This window comes from Lepisosteus platostomus, chromosome 13 (genome assembly GCF_059453375.1).
Source record: "Lepisosteus platostomus isolate fLepPlt1 chromosome 13, fLepPlt1.hap1, whole genome shotgun sequence".
Lineage (NCBI taxonomy): Eukaryota > Metazoa > Chordata > Actinopteri > Semionotiformes > Lepisosteidae > Lepisosteus > Lepisosteus platostomus.
Window position 1 is genome coordinate 13,544,464 of NC_142623.1, and position 20,285 is coordinate 13,564,748.

The following is a 20,285-nucleotide window of genomic DNA, read 5'->3' on the forward strand; positions in this document are numbered from 1 at the left end:
CGCGTGTGAGCTGGCTGTCTCCCCTCCTCGCTGCCCGTGAATAATTCAGGGGCGCAGGCCTCGCTAGTGTGCTGGTGTGCGGCTGTGCAGTGACGCGGGAGCGTGGCTATTTTTGGGAGCTGAGCTCTGAGAGCCGGTGTGATGGATTGATTTTTCATGCTCGTGTTCGCGGAGTCACATGTGGTTCTGCTGCTGCTGTCGAGCCCAGAGACCAGCCAGCAGACCTGCTCTCCTGCGGCTGCCAGGGCCCGAGATTCCTGCAGCTGGGAAAACCTGGAGCTGCGCAGTTGGAGTCTGAATAACACAGTAAAACCTGGAGTGGATCAGACTGTTCTACAGTTGGAGTCTGAATAATACAGCAAAACCTGGAGTGGATCAGACTGCTATACAGCTGGAGTCTGAATAATGATACTGTAAAACCTGGAGTGGATCAGACTGCTGTGCAGTGGGAGTCTGAATAATAATACAGTTAAACCTGGAGTGGATCAGACTGCTGCGCAGTGGGAGTCTGGTCTGATTCCTTCTAGTCTTGCCCTGCTTGAAGAGTACTGTGTCCTTCCTGGCGGCAGTTTCTCCTGTGTTCTCTCTTCACCTGTTAGTCTGTAACAAATGTGTCTCTCTCCTGTGTGTCGGCTGCCTCCCTGCTGGCCTCATTCTGAAGTTCTTGGGAAAATGTCAAGGAGGTGTTTATTCGTAGAGAAGCTATAAAGACCAGGCCTGGCAGTCAGAGAGCCAGTGTGTGGGATTGTGAAGCCCCGGTCTCTTGTGTTGGGGGTGAACTGCGGTTCTGAGGGGGTGTCTGCTGTCCAGGCCCTTCCCTTTACAGCAGTTAATGGGAATCCCAGGTTGAATTCTGGGGTTCAGGGAGTCTCCCCTGTTGTCTGTTGTGAGGGCCTCTGCTGACATGGTGTGTCGCTGAAGGGCGTGATGCACTCTGATCCGCCCCAGCTGTCACTGGCTGCAGCGCTCTTGTATCGAATCCAGAACCTCCTGTACTGTGGAGATTTCAAGCCTGTTCATTTGCTGTGGTTCCGAATTGATGCAGACAAAGGTCGTGTGTGCCTTGTGGAATAGTGTGTGCAAAGTGCCAGACGACAGGTCTTGATCTCCCGAGCTGGGCTCTGGGTGACACTCAGGGGGCTGTGCAGTAGGGGTACCCACTTTCACGGACTGGCGGCCCCCTCACAGTAAGGGGAGCTGGAGAGACCCAGCCTGTCCACCTCCCTGTTGGGCGTCTGTCCCGCTCCCCTCTTCCAGCATGCTCTGCTCCTGCCTCCAGACAAGCCTGGGTGACTGGGGTCGAGGGGTGTCCGGTGCAGCCGTGCCCTGAGTCCTGGCTTTCAGACACTGGCAGGGCGCAGGGGGCGGACAGGCGAACTTGGCGCTCCTGACGGAGTGACGCAGGAGCAGGGCGGGGCTCCTGTGGCCTCGGGGTGCTCACAGCTGAGCCCCGCTGGCCCGTGCCATGCTGTTCCAGGCATCAGGGCGGCTGTAGAGGGTCTTCTTATCCCACCTGCCCCCAGGCAGGATCCGGCACGTGGCTGGATTAAATTGGGTCACTGCGGACCTCAGCCAGAAAGCTGGGATCTTGTGAGATACAGCGCAGGGAAAGTGCTGGAGTCTGGGAAAAGACGCTGCTTTAAAAAGGCAAGCGAGAGGGCGAGAGAAACGCACGTTCCCTTCCCTGCTCCGAGGACTCGCCTCGCTATTTATAGCCGCGCGGGGAGAGCAGCAGAGACTCCCAGCGTCCTGGCAGCCGGACCTCTTCCGGAGCGCCGGGCCGGAGCACGCAGGAGTGCAGCAGGGGCGAGGATCTCGGGTTTCGGCCCGGCCTCTTCCGATTCCTGCTCATCGATCGCAGAGAGTGAAGGGATACGGCCGTCGGGCAGCCCGATCCTCCGCTGGTCCTGCTGTGTGCCTGCGAGCAGGAAATGGTTTTGGCCAGGCTCAGCTCTCGGCAACAATCCTGCACTGAGTGGCCCCTCTGTCCCCCTTGTCCCCCCCGGCACGTTCACCGGTTCTGATCTGGGTCCAGCACCACACCCCTCTGTCCCCCTGTCCCCTCTTGCCCGTTCACCGGTTCTGATCTGGGTCCAGCACCACACCCTCTGTCCCCCTGTCCCCTCCGGCCTGTTCACCGGTTCTGATCTGGGTCCAGCACCACACCCCTCTGTCCCCCCTGTCCCCTCCGGCCCGTTCACCGGTTCTGATCTGGGTCCAGCACCACACCCCTCTGTCCCCCCTGTCCCCTCCGGCCCGTTCACCGGTTCTGATCTGGGTCCAGCACCACACCCCTCTGTCCCCCTGTCCCCTCCGGCCCGTTCACCGGTTCTGATCTGGGTCCAGCACCACACCCCTCTGTCCCCCTGTCCCCCCCGGCACGTTCACCTGTTCTGATCTGGGTCCAGCACCACACCCCTCTGTCCCCCCTGTCCCCTCCGGCCCGTTCACCGGTTCTGATCTGGGTCCAGCACCACACCCCTCTGTCCCCCCTGTCCCCTCCGGCCCGTTCACCGGTTCTGATCTGGGTCCAGCACCACACCCCTCTGTCCCCCCTGTCCCCTCCGGCCCGTTCACCGGTTCTGATCTGGGTCCAGCACCACACCCCTCTGTCCCCCTGTCCCCCCCGGCACGTTCACCGGTTCTGATCTGGGTCCAGCACCACACCCCTCTGTCCCCCTGTCCCCTCCGGCCCGTTCACCGGTTCTGATCTGGGTCCAGCACCACACCCCTCTGTCCCCCCTGTCCCCTCCGGCCCGTTCACCGGTTCTGATCTGGGTCCAGCACCACACCCCTCTGTCCCCCTGTCCCCTCCGGCCTGTTCACCGGTTCTGATCTGGGTCCAGCACCACACCCTCTGTCCCCTCTTGCCCGTTTACCGGTTCTGATCTGGGTCCAGCACCACACCCTCTGTCCCCTCTGGCCCGTTCACCGGTTCTGGTCTGGGTCAGTGTAAAACCTGGAGCAGATCAGAGCGCTGTGCAGTGGGAGTCTGATTCGCAACCCCGTTGGTGTCTGACTCCAAGCTGAGTCCTGGGTCCAAGTGGAAAGTCTCCATGAGTCTGATTGGATAGCTGCCTCTCTCACCATCGATTTCTGACCCCTGGGTGTGGGAATTAATTAAATGTCGGAGTCGGAACGTCGGGAATCAGCGCCCCCCCCCCCGAGCCCGTCCACTGACTCAGGCTCTGTGTCGGAGCGCCGCTGGCCCCTGCCTGGCTGAGTCAGTGCTCGGAGCTTTTTAAGAATGAACGGGGCGTCTCTGCGTGCCAAGCCGTCCTGCGAGAGCCAGCCCTGCCCGTACCGCCCCGAGATCCGCAGGCTGGCTGCTGGCTGCCGACCGCGTCTCCGAGCCACTTTAATTAAACAGAGAGGCTCGGCTGAGCGGCTGGGGGGGAGGGCTGGGCCATCACTCTTGCTGATTATATTGATACTAATTGGACACAGTGGAAGTTTTATTTCCTCTTACAGAACACACAGGGCCATTACTCAGACCACGCTCCGGGGCTGGCAGTGCCCCCAGCCAGTCCCAGTTACAGCTGCCAAGAGGACTAAGACCCGGGTCCTATCCCAAGGGAAAAATTCCATTCCCGGACACTTCCGCTCTGTTCCAAACTCTAGTTACCATTACTTGAGTCAGCAGGCTGATCGCCACAGTGTTCTTAATTCCCTTAAATTCCTTACCTAGGACTGTGGACTGCTTTAACAGAGTAGCACACTCCAGTGCAGCAAAGCCTAGTGAGATCAGGGTAAAAGCACAGTGCAGTGCAGTGAAGCCCAGTGTCAATGTTGTAAAAGTGCAGGGAGGCCCAGGTGATCATGGTTAAAGTGCAGTACAGAAGGGAAAGACCTGGTGAGACAGTTACACACACCAGGCCACAGGGAGACACACTGCAGCGCAGGGCTGTGAGTGAGCGTGTTCATGAAGCAGCAATGTGAGCTGTAGGGCCTGGGCTGACTGAGTGACTTGGACAGATATCGCCATCTCTTAATGGGATGCTCGTTAGTCGCTTAGCTCTGATTAACTTCTCTTCGGGCTGGGAGAGCAGCTCCTCACCCATGGTCTAGGGTGCTCACTTCCTTACCCAGGGAGGTCGAGTGCCTAGTTCCTGCAAGATCCAGCCCCTGTCCAGGCCAGCGTGCTCACCGTGGTATAGAACATGACTGGACGTGTATTTCAGTCTGAGAGCAGGGGGGAGGGGCATCTGTTCTCAGCTCTGCTTGCGATTTGGAGAAGGTTCTGAAACAGGCGTTCAGGCTGGGAACGCTTTAGTGCCCCCTCTCTGATGGACAGTGCGTTCGCTCTGTTGTTTTCCTTAACCTTGCCTCCCTCACTCCTTTTGAATACATGATCTTAGCTACCATCATTGCCAACTGCATCGTCCTGGCTCTGGAGCAGCACCTGCCTGACGGGGACAAGACCCCAATGTCAGAACGCCTGGTGAGTAACACCCCTTCCCTACTGTTACAGATGATAGATTTATTAGCCATATACAATTTCTTGTATTAGGAATTTGTCACATACCCCATCTTGCTCTCCATGAGACACACAGACAGGGATAGAAGCGCAGGGTCAGCCATTTATACGGCACCCACTGGAGCAGCTGGGGTTAAGGGCCTTGCTCAGGGGCCCAAAGGAGTAGGATTCCTCTGCTGGCCGCGGGAACTTAACCACAGAGCCACCGCACTGCCCCAGAATATACAGAGACTGTTACCCCTGCAGGACAGCTGGTCCAGTGGGTAAGATACAGGACTGTCAAACCAGGAGGACAGTTGGTCCAGTGGGTAAGATACAGGACTGTCACACCAGGAGGACAGCTGGTCCAGTGGTTAAGATACAGGACTGTCAAACCAGGCGAACAGCTGGTCCAGTGGTTAAGATACAGGAAAGTTACATGTGTGTTGTTATGTACTGTATACTTTGGTATGTTGGTGATGTTGTGTTGCCATTGCAGGACGATACAGAGCCCTACTTCATTGGGATCTTCTGTTTTGAAGCTGGGATTAAGATTCTGGCTCTGGGCTTCGCTTTCCACAAGGGCTCCTACCTGCGTAATGGCTGGAACGTCATGGACTTCGTGGTCGTCCTCACTGGGTGAGTGCCTTGCCAGAGGGTTGCAGTACTTGCACATGTCCTGGGGTGAGGACAGTGGCTCCTGCACCATGCATCATGGGTCCTCAGTCTTTACTGAGCTGCAGACAGGCAGTACACGTAGTACAGCACACAGCTGTCTGAGGGGGTGTGTGTGTTCTGCAGTCTGTCCTGTATCTGAGGTGTGTGTGTTCCTCTGTGCTCTTTGAGTAAACACACACAGCTATCTGTCTAGTGAGTGTGAGAGTGTGTGTGTGTTATTCTGAGCTCTATGCTTAAACACACACAGCTGTCTGTCCTGTGAGGCTGTACTGTATGTATCTGAGACTGTGTGTGTGTGTTATTCTGAGCTCTGTGGTTAAACAAACACACAGCTGTCTGTCCTGTGTCTGAGGTGTGTGTTCCTCTGTTGTCTGTGATTAAACACACACACAGCTGTCTGTCCTGTGTCTGAGGTGTGTGTTCCTCTGTGCTCTGTGGTTAAGCACACACAGCTGTCTGTCCTGTGTCTGAGGTGTGTGTTCCTCTGTGCTCTGTGATTAAACACACACAGCTCTGTCCTGTGTCTGAGGTGTGTGTTCCTCTGTGCTCTGTGATTAAACACACACAGCTCTGTCCTGTGTCTGAGGTGTGTGTTCCTCTGTGCTCTGTGATTAAACACACACAGCGGTCTGTCCTGTGTCTGAGGTGTGTGTTCCTCTGTGCTCTGTGATTAAACACACACAGCTCTGTCCTGTGTCTGAGGTGTGTGTTCCTCTGTGCTCTGTGGTTAAACACACACAGCGGTCTGTACTGTGTCTGAGGTGTGTGTTCCTCTGTGCTCCGTGGTTAAGCACACACAGCGGTCTGTCCTGTGAGGTGTGTGTTCCTCTGTGCTCCGTGGTTAAGCACACACAGCGGTCTGTCCTGTGAGGTGTGTGTTCCTCTGTGCTCCGTGGTTAAGCACACACAGCTCTGTCCTGTGAGGTGTGTGTTCCTCTGTGCTCCGTGGTTAAGCACACACAGCTGTGTGCCCACTCTTCCTGGAGAGAGACAGGGGTGCGTGCGGTGAGGCCCATGCCAGGCGCTGGGCTGTGTTTGATTAGCGCAGCTCCTCTCCCTTGACTTAATGAGGACGGAGTTCGCAGGGAGACATCACAGCGTCACAGCGGGAGAGACTGGCTGGAGCTGCAGGAAATGTCACTTCTCCGTGCGGGGAGGGAGCGGGGAGGGAGCAGGGAGGGAGAGGGGCCAGGGCGCACCTGTAGCCTCCTCTGGGGTGACATCTGGGCAGGGGGCGCAAAATAACCGCCGAGCTCCAACCCCCTCTGTAAGAACCCCTTGGCAGAGGGGAAACTACTTGTGAAGTGGAATCCCCGGAGCTTACAATTTCGGGTGAGAGGCCTTTGTGGAGCTGGTCGCCAGTACAGTCCCTCTGCGGGGTCAAGACACGGTCACTCTGTAGCGCCCCCCAGAGGCCACGCCTGGCACACACACGAGGCTAGCTGCACTCCGCCCAGGCAGGGTCACGTGGGGCAGTTCCACCCATCGCGGCTCCACTCCGCGCAGGGCGGGTGGCCTGGCGCTCGCAGGCGTCTCCCTCGGATCGCTGGCAGCTGGGCCGTTCTGCTCTCGTCAGCGGTCCACTAGCTGACTGGTCCAGGCACAGCTCTGAAACAGTCAACTGCTCGGATCCGGATCCCAGAGACCCTGCCATGAGCTCTGGTGCCGTTTTCTTTACATCTGACGTCGACCCGTGTGCTTTTCGGCTGCGTCCGGGGCCGGGTGAACATGCAGGGAGAGAAGTGGACACAGACGAGGACAGATAGGTGGATGCATGAATGAAATATTAAATGGGCGGCCGAGCAGCGCGGCTGGTTACTGTAGTGTTGCAGTGCCTGAGTGCCTGGAATGCCACGTGACTCTGTGCGTCTCTCCACTCCCTGGGGCTTCGGCAGAGCAGGAGGGGGGAGGGGGAGGGGGTGGGATTGGAGCGCCAGAGATGGAGAGAGAGGAATGAGAGTAAGTTGGGAGACAGGAGAGGGGTGGGGAGAAACACAGAGGGGGAGATACAGAGAGAAGGAGCAAGATGTGGAGGGAGGGAGGGAGTGAGAGGGGGCTGAGAGAGAGTGTGATGCTGCAGTAACCTGTTTTCTGCTGCTGCAGATGATCAATCATCCATTGCAGCCCTGAGACACTGGAACACCGAAACACACAGCTGTAGCATACACATATATATACACACACACGTACACACATATATACACACACATACACACACAGCTGTAGCATACACATATATATACACACACATACACATATATACACACACATACACACACAGCTGTAGCATACACATATATATACACACACATACACATATATATACACACACACATACACACATATATACACACACAGCTGTAGCATACACATACACACAATATACACACACAGCTGTAGCATAAACACATATATACACACACACACGTACACACATATATACACACACATACACACACAGCTGTAGCATACACATACACACATATATACACACACAGCTGTAGCATACACATATATATACACACACACACGTACACACATATATACACACACATACACACACAGCTGTAGCATACACATATATATACACACACACACGTACACACATATATACACACACATACACACACAGCTGTAGCATACACATATATATACACACACACACGTACACACATATATACACACACATACACACACAGCTGTAGCATACACATATATATACACACACATACACACATATATACACACACATACACACACAGCTGTAGCATACACATATATATACACACACACACGTACACACATAAATACACACACATACACACACAGCTGTAGCATACACATATATACACACACACGTACACACATATATACACACACATACACACACAGCTGTAGCATACACATATATATACACACACACGTACACACATATATACACACACATACACACTTATATACACACACAGCTGTAGCATACACATATATATCCACACACATACACACATATATACACACACATACACACTTATATACACACACAGCTGTAGCATACACATACACACATATATACACACACAGCTGTAGCATACACATATATATACACACACACACGTACACACATATATACACACACATACACACACAGCTGTAGCATACACATATATAAACACACACATACACACATATATACACACACATACACACTTATATACACACACAGCTGTAGCATACACATATATACACACACATACACACAGAGCTGTAGCATAAACACATATATACACACATATACACAGAGCTGTAGCATAAACACATATATACACACACATACACACAGAGCTGTAGCATAAACACATATATACACACATATACACAGAGCTGTAGCATAAACACATATATACACACACATACACACAGAGCTGTAGCATAAACACATATATACACACACATACACACAGAGCTGTAGCATAAACACATATATACACATACACACAGATATACACACACATACACACAGCTGTAGAATACACACATATAAACAAACATACACATATACACACAACTGTAGCACACACACATATACACACAGCTGTAGCATACACACATACACACACATACACACACAGCTGTAGCATACACACATGCACACACATACACACACAGCTGTAGCACACACACATGCACACACATACACACACAGCTGTAGCACACACATATACACACAGCTGTACCACACACACATAGCTGTATCGACAAACACACACATACACAGCTGTATTGACAAACACACACATACACACACAGCTGTACTGACACACACACAAATATACACAGACAGCTGTATCAACAAACACACACATTGAGACACACAGTGATATACACAGCACAAGCACACACAGCAGTACTGCCATACAGACACACATACACAGACGGCTGTACCACACACATACTCACACATAGCTGTACCATACACACATAGCTGTATCGACAAACACACACAGATGTTCCACCACACACATACCCAAATATACACAAATAGCTTTAATGAGACACAGACACACATAGACTTGTACCAATACACACTCCATACACACACCTATATCGGCAAATGTCCACAGCTGTACCACCAAACACACTCCTACACGCATATACACACACAGCTGTAATAAAACACAAAAAAACACACACACATAGCTGTACCACCACACATAAACACACACATTTGTACTGCAAACACACAGCTGTACTGACATGTGCAGCTGTATAGAGGCTATTTTAGAAACACACAAATATATGCACACAGCTATGCCACCACACACAGCCGTATACTCACTGCTGTACCAACAAAAGTTACTCACTTGGCACAGTGTACCCTTGCATGCTCTGTACAGCTGCCTACTCTTGGACCAGTAACTCGTGCGGCATGGTGGACTCTCACTCTGTACCAGTTACTCATGCGGAGTGGTGTATTCTCACTCTGTACCAGTTACTCATGTGGCGTGGTGTACTCTCACTGTACCAGTTACTCATGCGGAGTGGTGTACTCTCACTCTGTACCAGTTACTCATGCGGCGTGGTGTACTCTCACTCTGTACCAGTTACTCATGCGGCGTGGTGTACTCTCACTCTGTGCCAGTAACTCGTGTGTCGTGGTGTACTCTCACTCTGTGCCAGTAACTCGTGTGGCGTGGTGTATTCTCACTCTGTGCCAGTTACTCGTGCGGCGTAGTGTACTCTCACTCTGTGCCAGTTACTCATGCGGCATGGTGTACTCTCACTCTGTACCAGTTACTCATGCGGCGTGGTGTACTCTCACTCTGTGCCAGTAACTCGTGTGTCGTGGTGTACTCTCACTCTGTGCCAGTAACTCGTGTGTCGTGGTGTACTCTCAGTCTGTGCCAGTAACTCGTGTGTCGTGGTGTACTCTCAGTCTGTGCCAGTACTTGTGCAGTGGGGTGTATTCTCACTCTGTACCAGTTACTCATGTTGGGGGGGGGAACTCTCACTCTGTACCAGTAACTCGTGTGGAGTGGTGTACTTTCACTCTGTACCAGTAACTCGTGCAGCATGGTGTACTCTCACTCTGTGCCAGTACTCGTGCGCCATGGTGTATTCTCACTCTGTGCCAGTTACTCATACAGCGTGGTATATTCTCACTCTGTACCAGTACTCGTGCGGCGTAGTGTATATTCACTCTGTACCAGTACTCGTGCGGCGTAGTGTACTCTCACTCTGTGCCAGTACTCGTGCAGCGTAGTGTATTCTCACTCTGTACCAGTACTCGTGCAGCGTAGTGTATTCTCACTCTGTGCCAGTACTCGTGCGGTGTGGTGTACTCTCACTCTGTACCAGTACTCATGCGGCGTAGTGTACTCTCACTCTGTGCCAGTACTCGTGCAGCGTAGTGTATTCTCACTCTGTGCCAGTACTCGTGCGGTGTGGTGTATTCTCACTCTGTGCCAGTTACTCATACAGCGTGGTGTATTCTCACTCTGTGCCAGTACTCGTGCAGCGTAGTGTATTCTCACTCTGTGCCAGTACTCGTGCAGCGTAGTGTATTCTCACTCTGTGCCAGTACTTGTGCAGCGTAGTGTATTCTCACTCTGTGCCAGTACTCGTGCAGCTTAGTGTATTCTCACTCTGTGCCGGTACTCGTGCGGTGTGGTGTACTCTCACTCTGTGCCAGTACTCGTGCAGCGTACTGTAGTGTATTCTCACTCTGTGCCAGTACTTGTGCAGCGTACTGTAGTGTATTCTCACTCTGTGCCAGTACTCGTGCAGCGTAGTGTATTCTCACTCTGTGCCAGTACTCGTGCGGTGTGGTGTACTCTCACTCTGTACCAGTTACTTGTGCGGCGTGGTGTACTCTCACTCTGTTCCAGTTACTCGTGCGGCGTGGTGTACGTTCACAGTTGTATCAGTACACACACAGTGCAGGGGGATTAACACTGTCTGGCCCAGATGTCCTCTCATCACAGTGTAGCACAAGGACAGAGTGTCGCCCCTCTTTTCCCCCTCTCTTCTAAATCCTCTCCCTCTCTTGGCCTTTTGTGAGTTTACTGTTGATGTTTCTTTCATTTCCAAAGCGCTTTGAAGATGAAATGATTCTCCCCTCCGCTCTGCTCTCCTCTCCTTCCTGCCCTGTGCCTTTGATTTCTATTTACGGCCTGACCGAATCGCACTGGCACGGCGCCCCTCCCTCTCTGGCATGCCGATCCTGTTCCCCACGCCCGTGGACACGGAATGCCACTCTCCCGATGCCTGTTCTCCTGGTCTCCCTGCAAACCCTGGCCCGCTGGGGACGGACTTTCAGACGTGGCAGCGTGTTTGTGTCTTGGCTATAGTAGCTGTGTGTCGTGACTGTGCCCGGCTGGCACGGCATCTGTCTCCCCAATTTCACTGCCGGCACGGCTAGCAGCACCAGGCTTGCTGAATAGACACGGTGCCTTACGCCACACGCTGGCAGGCTCATGACTGGGAGGCCTGGACTACTGCCCCTGTGCCCCCCCCCTCTCTCCCTAATGCCCTTGTTCAGCCCCTGGTCTCTGGCATCTCGCTGTGTCTGGTGTTGAGTATCTGCGCCGATCCCGTGTTCACAGCGGGGTGAGGGACTGGAGAGAACAGCAACTCGCTGAGTGAGCAGCACTAATGGAGAGAGAGAGGAGGTGGAGCTGGTGTAGCTAATGGAGGCTGTGTGTGTGTAAGAGACAGAGAGCTGAAGCGAAGGATGGAGAATTGTACTGTATTTTTTGCTTTTTCTGCTGCTTTTGCTCCTACTACAGCTCTGCGCAGGGGGAAGGGGGGAGGGGGAGGGATGGGCAGTGGGGAAGGAGGGAGAAAGGGAAGAATGCGAGTCGACAGGGGAGGGAGAGGAGAGCGACAGGCAAGCCACTGGAAATGATGGAGAGCGAGAGAGAGGAGGGAGGGGGAGGGGAGAGGGGGGAGGGGGAGAGAGGCAGTTTGGCACAGGCTGGGTGCTGGGCTATCAGCTGAGTGAGCCTGTTCTGCTGAGTTCAGCAGGAACGCAGGAGAGGGAAGAGAGAGGGGCAGAGCGAGTGTGCGAGAGCTTGGAGGGGGATGGTCTGAGGACACAGGCGGATGGAGAGATCGCACACGAGCTGGTTTATCCGGTATCGATCCTCCGGCTCGCGGCACGCCTCTGGGCTGCAGTGGGCTCTTCCGATTAAGGGATCTTCCCCATACGCTGTGTAACAGGCTGTACTAACGCTGCAGATCAGGGGGGCGGTAGGGCAGCGGTGACACGTGTTCACTACTGAGGGAGCCTGCCAGCACTGCTTCACGACGGGCCCAGTATCTGTTCTGTAGCTCTCCAGCCTGCCCTCTCCCTCTCCACTCTGTCTCCAGCCAATGGGGAGCTTTCTTTCTCCGTTTCGAATCAAACAGTTCCAGTGAATTTGCATCTATCAGTTTTTCCTTGTGCAGGCACCATCTAACATATGTATACTGTATATCATTAACAATGCACCAGGGTGGCTGGTATTTCTAACATGAAGCACCAGGGGGCGCTTGTCTTGAGCTGTGAGTTTGCTATTGCATGCGGAATGTGTGCTGATTCTTCCCTTCCCTTCCTGAACCGGACGGGTCTGTGTGGGTTGATGGGAGAGACACAAGCTCCCCTGGGAAAGGCAGGACTTCTATTCCAATTTTCTTGAAATTCTGTAGTGTTGTAGTATTCCGGTATTCCATAGTAAAGGGAACTTGGCAACAGAAAAAAAATGATTTTTGCAGTAGTCTTTGTCATAATAAATATTAAGGAACTTTAATTGTTATTGTTACTTTATTAATTTTGGCTAACTATCAAACTACATTAACAGCACCTGCTGAAGCATTAAATTATTAATTTTATTTTTAATAAATATATATTTTTTATTTTATTAATCACATTCAAAAAGTTTTAAGGCTGATCAGGAGGAAGAAGAGAGTAAATGAAAGATATTATCCTTTAGGCAATTAAAATCTTCACCTTAAAGAATAACGCACGTGAGGTTCTGGTCAGTTGTTCACACTAGGTTGACTGCACAATACAGACGGGTCTGGAGCTGTCCATGGTTCTGAAACTCAGTTTTCCCTGACTTACAGGCCAGCGTGCACTGTACAATATAGACGGGTCTGGAGCTGTCCATGGTTCTGAAAGTCAGATACAGGCCAGCGTGCACTGTACAATACAGATGGATCTGGAGCTGTCCATGGTTCTGAAAGTGAGATACAGGCCAGCGTGCACTGTACAATACAGATGGGTCTGGAGCTGTCCATGGTTCTGAAAGTGAGATACAGGCCAGCGTGCACTGTACAATACAGATGGATCTGGAGCTGTCCATGGTTCTGAAAGTCAGATACAGTCCAGCGTGCACTGTACAATACAGACGAGTCTGGAGCTGTCCATGGTTCTGAAAGTCAGATACAGTCCAGCGTGCACTGTACAATACAGATGGATCTGGAGCTGTCCATGGTTCTGAAAGTCAGATACAGTCCAGCGTGCACTGTACAATAGACGGGTCTGGAGCTGTCCATGGCTCTGAAAGTCAGATACAGTCCAGCGTGCGCTGTACAATATAGACGGGTCTGGAGCTGTCCATGGTTCTGAAAGTCAGATACAGTCCAGCGTGCACTGTACAATACAGACGAGTCTGGAGCTGTCCATGGTTCTGAAAGTCAGATACAGACCAGCGTGCACTGTACAATACAGATGGATCTGGAGCTGTCCATGGTTCTGAAAGTCAGATACAGACCAGCGTGCGCTGTACAATACAGATGGATCTGGAGCTGTCCATGGTTCTTACTGTCAGATATATCTATACGGCCTAATCAAGCAGGTAGCCAATAGTTTCTAAAGATTTATTTTTGCATAATATAGTTAATTTTGAACAAACATCTAAATATCTGAAGGACCAGTGTTTCCTTAATTGAATTGCATGCATGTTTTCTTAATTGCCTTGTTAAATTGAACAATAACTTACAGGTTTTACAAGTATTTTGAAACAGATTATTCAGGATGCTCTATAATACGTTCTACATTGGTACTATTGAACTGGATACTCCAAGTACGGAATATTAGAGTGTGGAAATATTCTGTTTCTGTATCCTAGCTATAGAATAGCTATAATACGGATAGTGTACTGACAAAATAGAAAAGAAGCTGTGTGCCAGTGAAAGTGCAGAGCTGTCCATTGGGCTCATTGCCATACAGTACAAGTGAGAGTGTGCAGAGCTGTCCATGGTGCTGACCACCATGCAGCACAAGTGAGAGTGTGTGGATCACATGGAATACAAACCAATGCACACAGGGATTAAATTACAAAAGTAGGATGTGGTGCTGGAGATTAGAGCTGAGACCCAGGGAGTGGGTAAGGGAGGCAGTGTGGTCTGGAGATTAGGGTTCAGGGAATGACCCAGGGAGTCAGTGTGGTCTGGAGATTAGGGTTCAGGGAATGACCCAGGGAGGCAGTGTGGTCTGGAGATTAGGGTTCAGGGAATGACCCAGGGAGGCAGTGTGGTCTGGAGATTAGGGCTCAGGGAATGACCTAGGGAGTCAGTATGGTCTGGAGATTAGGGCTCAGGGAATGACCCAGGGAGCCAGTAAGGTCTGGAGATTTGGGCTTAGGGAATGACCCAGGGAGTCAGTGTGGTCTGGAGATTAGGGCTCAGGGAATGACCCAGGGAGTCAGTGTGGTCTGGAGATTAGGGCTCAGGGAATGACCTAGGGAGTCAGTATGGTCTGGAGATTAGGGCTCAGGGAATGACCCAGGGAGCCAGTAAGGTCTGGAGATTTGGGTTTAGGGAATGACCCAGGGAGTCAGTGTGGTCTGGAGATTAGGGCTCAGGGAATGACCCAGGGAGTCAGTGTGGTCTGGAGATTTGGGCACAGGGAATGACCAGGAAGGAAGTGTTGACAGGAGATCAGGGCTCAGGGAATGACATGGGGAAGCAGTGTGGGTTAGTGGCTGGTAGAAAGGGCTAGAGAAAGAGGCAGCATGAAGGCGAGAGTCTGAGAGCTGCAGTGTGGCCCATCAGAACAGCAGCAAAGTTCTGATGACCCACTTCGGCAAGTATGTCTCTCTGTGTCATTGGGAGAGGGCTGGGCTCCTCCTGGCGGAATGAGTCATTGGCGCGCGGAGCAGTGAGCCTGGCGCGCAGCAGGGTGGCTCTGAGTGGACAGGCGCCCACACTGAGTGAACACATGGCACTGCCACATTGCCAACCACACACACACTCACGCGCACGCACGCGCACGCACACACACACACACACACACACACACACACACACACTGATACCGAGGCATTCACGTCTGGGACACACTGCAGAACGCGCAGCTCTGTAAGTGTGTCCATCTGTGTTTGAAAATGTCAGGTTTTGTTATTGTGTCATAAAGCATATATTTAGAAACAGGGAGCATTCTGAGTTTTAGTGTCTCTGTGTTTTTGTGAATGTGTCTTCTGTAGCAGCAGAGCAGAGACTCCAAGCCTTTCAAAAAAGAAAAAATAGAAATCAATAGCATGGGCCCCTCCCCTGGTCCCGTTGCCGCGGCAATGCTGAACGGGCTCAGAATACTGATGCCTCCCCAAGATTCTATCAATGAGCAAGGGCCCTGTTGCCGTGGAAACAGTTATGAATGAGAAGAGGCCAGTAACCGTGGAAACTGTGTGAATGAGAAATGACCGGTTGCTATGGAGATGCGGTGAATGGGAATGGGAAGAGACCCAGAGAGGTGGTGTGATGCAGTCAGAGAAACTACGTTGTTAATAATAATAATAATAATAATAATAATAATAATAATAATAATATCCTCCAAATATAATACACTTTTATGCCTAGGCATGCTCACACACTTACTACAAATATTGTAATAATAATGATGATAGAGTAAACTTTTGTTATCATGTTACACTGTACCATCCAGAACATCTCAGACAGAAAGCAAAGCTGAGCTGAAACGATAGTATTAAAAATAATTATCCTAAACTGTAATAATAAATCCAATGCAATGCATAAGTGACATGATTGAGGCTGTAGCTCCTGCAGGGGTTTCCATCACTTTCCTCAATCTCACAGACACACTAACACACACACGCTAAAGCACATGTACACACTAACTCAAACAATCTCACAGACACACTAACACACACACGCTAAAGCACATGTACACACTAACTCAAACAATCTCACAGACACACTAACACACACACGCTCAAGCACATGTACACACTAACTCAAACAATCTCACAGACACACTAACACACACACGCTCAAGCACATGTACACACTAACTCAAACAATCTCACAGACACACTAACACACACACGCTCAAGCACATGTACACACTAACTCAAACAATCTCACAGACACACTAACACACACACGCTCAAGCACATGTACACACTAACTCAAACAATCTCACAGACACACTAACACACACACGCTAAAGCACATGTACACACTAACTCAAACAATCTCACAGACACACTAACACACACGCTCAAGCACATGTACACACTAACTCAAACAATCTCACAGACACACTAACACACACACGCTCAAGCACATGCACACACTAACTCAAACAATCTCACAGACACACTAACACACACACGCTAAAGCACATGTACACACTAACTCAAACAATCTCACAGACACACTAACACACACACGCTAAAGCACATGTACACACTAACTCAAACAATCTCACAGACACACTAACACACACACGCTCAAGCACATGTACACACTAACTCAAACAATCTCACAGACACACTAACACACACACGCTCAAGCACATGTACACACTAACTCAAACAATCTCACAGACACACTAACACACACACGCTCAAGCACATGTACACACTAACTCAAACAATCTCACAGACACACTAACACACACACGCTCAAGCACATGTACACACTAACTCAAACAATCTCACAGACACACTAACACACACACGCTAAAGCACATGTACACACTAACTCAAACAATCTCACAGACACACTAACACACACGCTCAAGCACATGTACACACTAACTCAAACAATCTCACAGACACACTAACACACACACGCTCAAGCACATGCACACACTAACTCACCAGAAGTACAGAAACACACTAATGCACACATTCTTATAGAAACACTTACACACAAAAGCACATGCACACACTAACTCAAACAATCTCACAGACACACTAACACACACAAGCACACACACATGGTAACTCACACAATCTCACAAACTAACTCGCACAAGTACACGCACACACTAACGCACATAAATCTCACAGAAAAACACCTGCTGGACAATATGGAGAATCAAAAAAGGATAATCAACACATGAAAGCATAGAGTTAAAATGCAGAATTGAAATCAAAGGATTTGTGTTTAAACTGCACAGTGCACTAGTAAGATGTCATTCAGTATTATGTGCAGCTTTCTTTACCATATTGAATAAAAGTTATTGATGCTATGGAATCAATCAAGAGAAGGGCCACCAGATATATTCCTGGATTTAAGGGAATGTCATATACTTGCAGGCTGAACCAACGGAACCTTTTCAGGCTTGAACAGAGAAAACTGTGGGAGGACATGATTTAAGTTTTCCAGGTTCTTGCTGATACATTTAACCCAGAAGACTCCATCAGAATGTTCAGTAAAACACCGGAGGCCTAAAGCGAAAACTACTAAGACATAGTTTTTTTAATTGAGAATTGGAGGCATTACTTTACATACAGGGTGGTGGGAGTGTGGAACAAGCTGCCCAGCCATGCCCTGGCTTCATTCTCGAGACAGCTGGATGAGATTCTTGTATCATCCATCCTTTCAGCCACTTCATCCAATTCAGGGCCGTCAGGGAGCTGGCGCCTATCCCAGCAAGCAACGGGCACCAGGCAGGGTACACCCTGGACGGGATGCCAGTGCATTGCAGGGCACAAACAGACACACTCACACCAGGGCCTGGAGGAAACCAAAGCACCAGGAGGACACCCACATAAACACAGGGAGAACATGCAGACTCTACACAGATAACATCTCAGGTTTTCAACCCAAGGCCTCAGTGTTGCCAGGCAGCAATGCTAAGCACTGCGCCACCGTGCCACCCATCCTCTGATCAATAAACTACCAATTACCAAACAAGCGAGGTGGTCCAAGAAGACACAGACAAGAGGCACAAGTCTCCAGTGCAAACGCTGAGATGTGTGTCTGAGCTGTGGCTCCAGGGCGGATCCGGTTCGGTCCGGCGCGCAGCTGGGTGGGGAGAGAGCTGCAGGCTGGCAGCTGGTGCTGCTCCTCTGCCTGGCAGGAAGGAGATTGGCAGTGAGTCCCTGCAGAATTCCTGGGCTGACGGCTCCACAAACACCTCATCTCTCCACTGATGTTCCTTCAGAGAGTGTGAATCCCTGTGTTTAACCCGGCGCACACAAGCTATCACTTCCCTCCCCTGGGTGACTCCTGTTAGACTACCTGCGTCTCACTGCTGCTGCTCGACTCCCGTTTCTCACCCCTCTCCTCCTCTCATTCCTCTCTCTCTCACTCCGCTCACTCTTCTCAATCCTCTCTCTCCCAGTCCTCTCTCTCACCTCTCTCACTCCTCTCACTCCAACCTCTCCCACTCCTCTCTCTCCCACCTCCTGCTTCTCTCCCACCTCTCACTCCTCTCCCTGTCACTCCTCTCTCTTCCACTCCTCTCTCTCCCACCTCTCTCACTCCTCTCTCTCACTCCTCTCTGCTCCGGACTCTCTCCCTGGATGTGGCTGTGTTCCCCAGATGCTCTCGATGGGGCTGTAGGAGAGACCAGGGCTGACTCACAGGGCTCGCCGCTCTCTCTCACTCCTCTCTCACTCATCTCTCCTCTCTCACTCTCTATCTCCTCTCTCACTCCTGTCTCACTCCTCTCTCTCCTCTCTCACTCCTCTCTTACTCCTCTCTCTCTCCCCTCTCTCCTCTCTCACTCCTCTCTCTCTCCTCTTTCACTCCTCTCTCACTCCTCTCTGCTCCGGACTCTCAATTCAATTCAATTCAAGGTGCTTTATTAGCATGACCGATGGGTACAATCAGTGTTGCCAAAGCAAATAAAATAATGAAATTCACATGAAACAAAACAAAAAATAAAATTAATATAAAATCTACAGACATTTACAACAATGACATATTATAAAATATTTACATATACTGTAGACAGAAGAATGAGAGAGACTCTCTCTCCTCTCTCACTCCTCTCTCACTCCTCTCTGCTCCAGACTCTCTCTCTGGGCCAGACTTGGCTCTTTGGCCTGTGAGGAACTACAGTCCAGCTCCTCGCAGGGCCTGGGCCTTTCCGTCCGCGTCTCCTCCCAGCGTCTTGGCTCTGTCCCATCCCTGCTGGGGTTCCTGTCCCTGGTACCGGAGAACCCGGCAGTTGGGTCGGACAGTGGGCAGGAGGAGCAGGGCTGGCCAGAGAGGCCAGGGCAGACCTACCGCCCAGTGTGCGGCCTGGCCCGGCCCAGATTCAGCCCTCGGCCACGTGGGTTTGAGGAGCAGGGAGCTGTGTGCTGCCGTTTGACTTTAGGAGCGCAGCTGTCTGTTGTGGAAAAGAATATTAATCTGATCTGGCTGTTTTATAGCACTGCGGCGACAGAACCACCAAGAGGTTCTGGTTCCCCTTTTGTGTGAATAAGGTCACACTTAGCAGCCACAGACAGCTGCTCCACCAGTATCTAGGTGCGTCAGTAAGACATATCCGACTTCCAGCAGGGAAAAGGATGTGCATGCCGATCTAACCATCGACAAGTTTAACAATTCAGCTGTTACACAAAACTGCTGTAACACCATAACCCTGAAAGGTGTTCCTCGTAGGACACCAGTGTGTCTGTCTGGAAATTGAAGACATACCTGCCTGTTCCCAGTGTCTGTATGACCCTGTACTGAGGCCAAGATCAAAAGCACAGTCTGTACCAGCTCTCTGTCTGCGGGGACTCCGGTCAGTGCAGCACCCCCTCTTGTGGCCACTCTGTGTCGGTGCAGTGGAGGAGACTACAAAATTCTCCATGAAAAGCCCCTAAGCCTCCACCGTGACCACAAAAAGAGCCAGTATGAAGGATGGGGAACACGTTCTCTCGACTGTGGGGGAGGGAGGGGCAGTTTTGGTACAGAAGCAGTGTAG

The 20,285-nt window shown here is 51.0% G+C and overlaps 1 protein-coding gene across 4 annotated transcripts in view; it reads left to right on the top strand.

Annotated features, from left to right (window-relative positions):
• The window catches only part of LOC148649971 (voltage-dependent P/Q-type calcium channel subunit alpha-1A-like), a 126,634-nt gene that overhangs the window by 24,926 nt on the left and 81,423 nt on the right, over positions 1-20,285 (top strand). For all 4 annotated transcript variants that reach the window (XM_088603245.1, XM_088603244.1, XM_088603247.1 and 1 more), the window contains exons 2-3: positions 4,335-4,441; positions 4,956-5,095. In XM_088603245.1, coding sequence (XP_088459371.1) covers positions 4,335-4,441; positions 4,956-5,095 — 247 coding nt within the window. The remainder of the gene's footprint in view (positions 1-4,334; positions 4,442-4,955; positions 5,096-20,285) is intronic.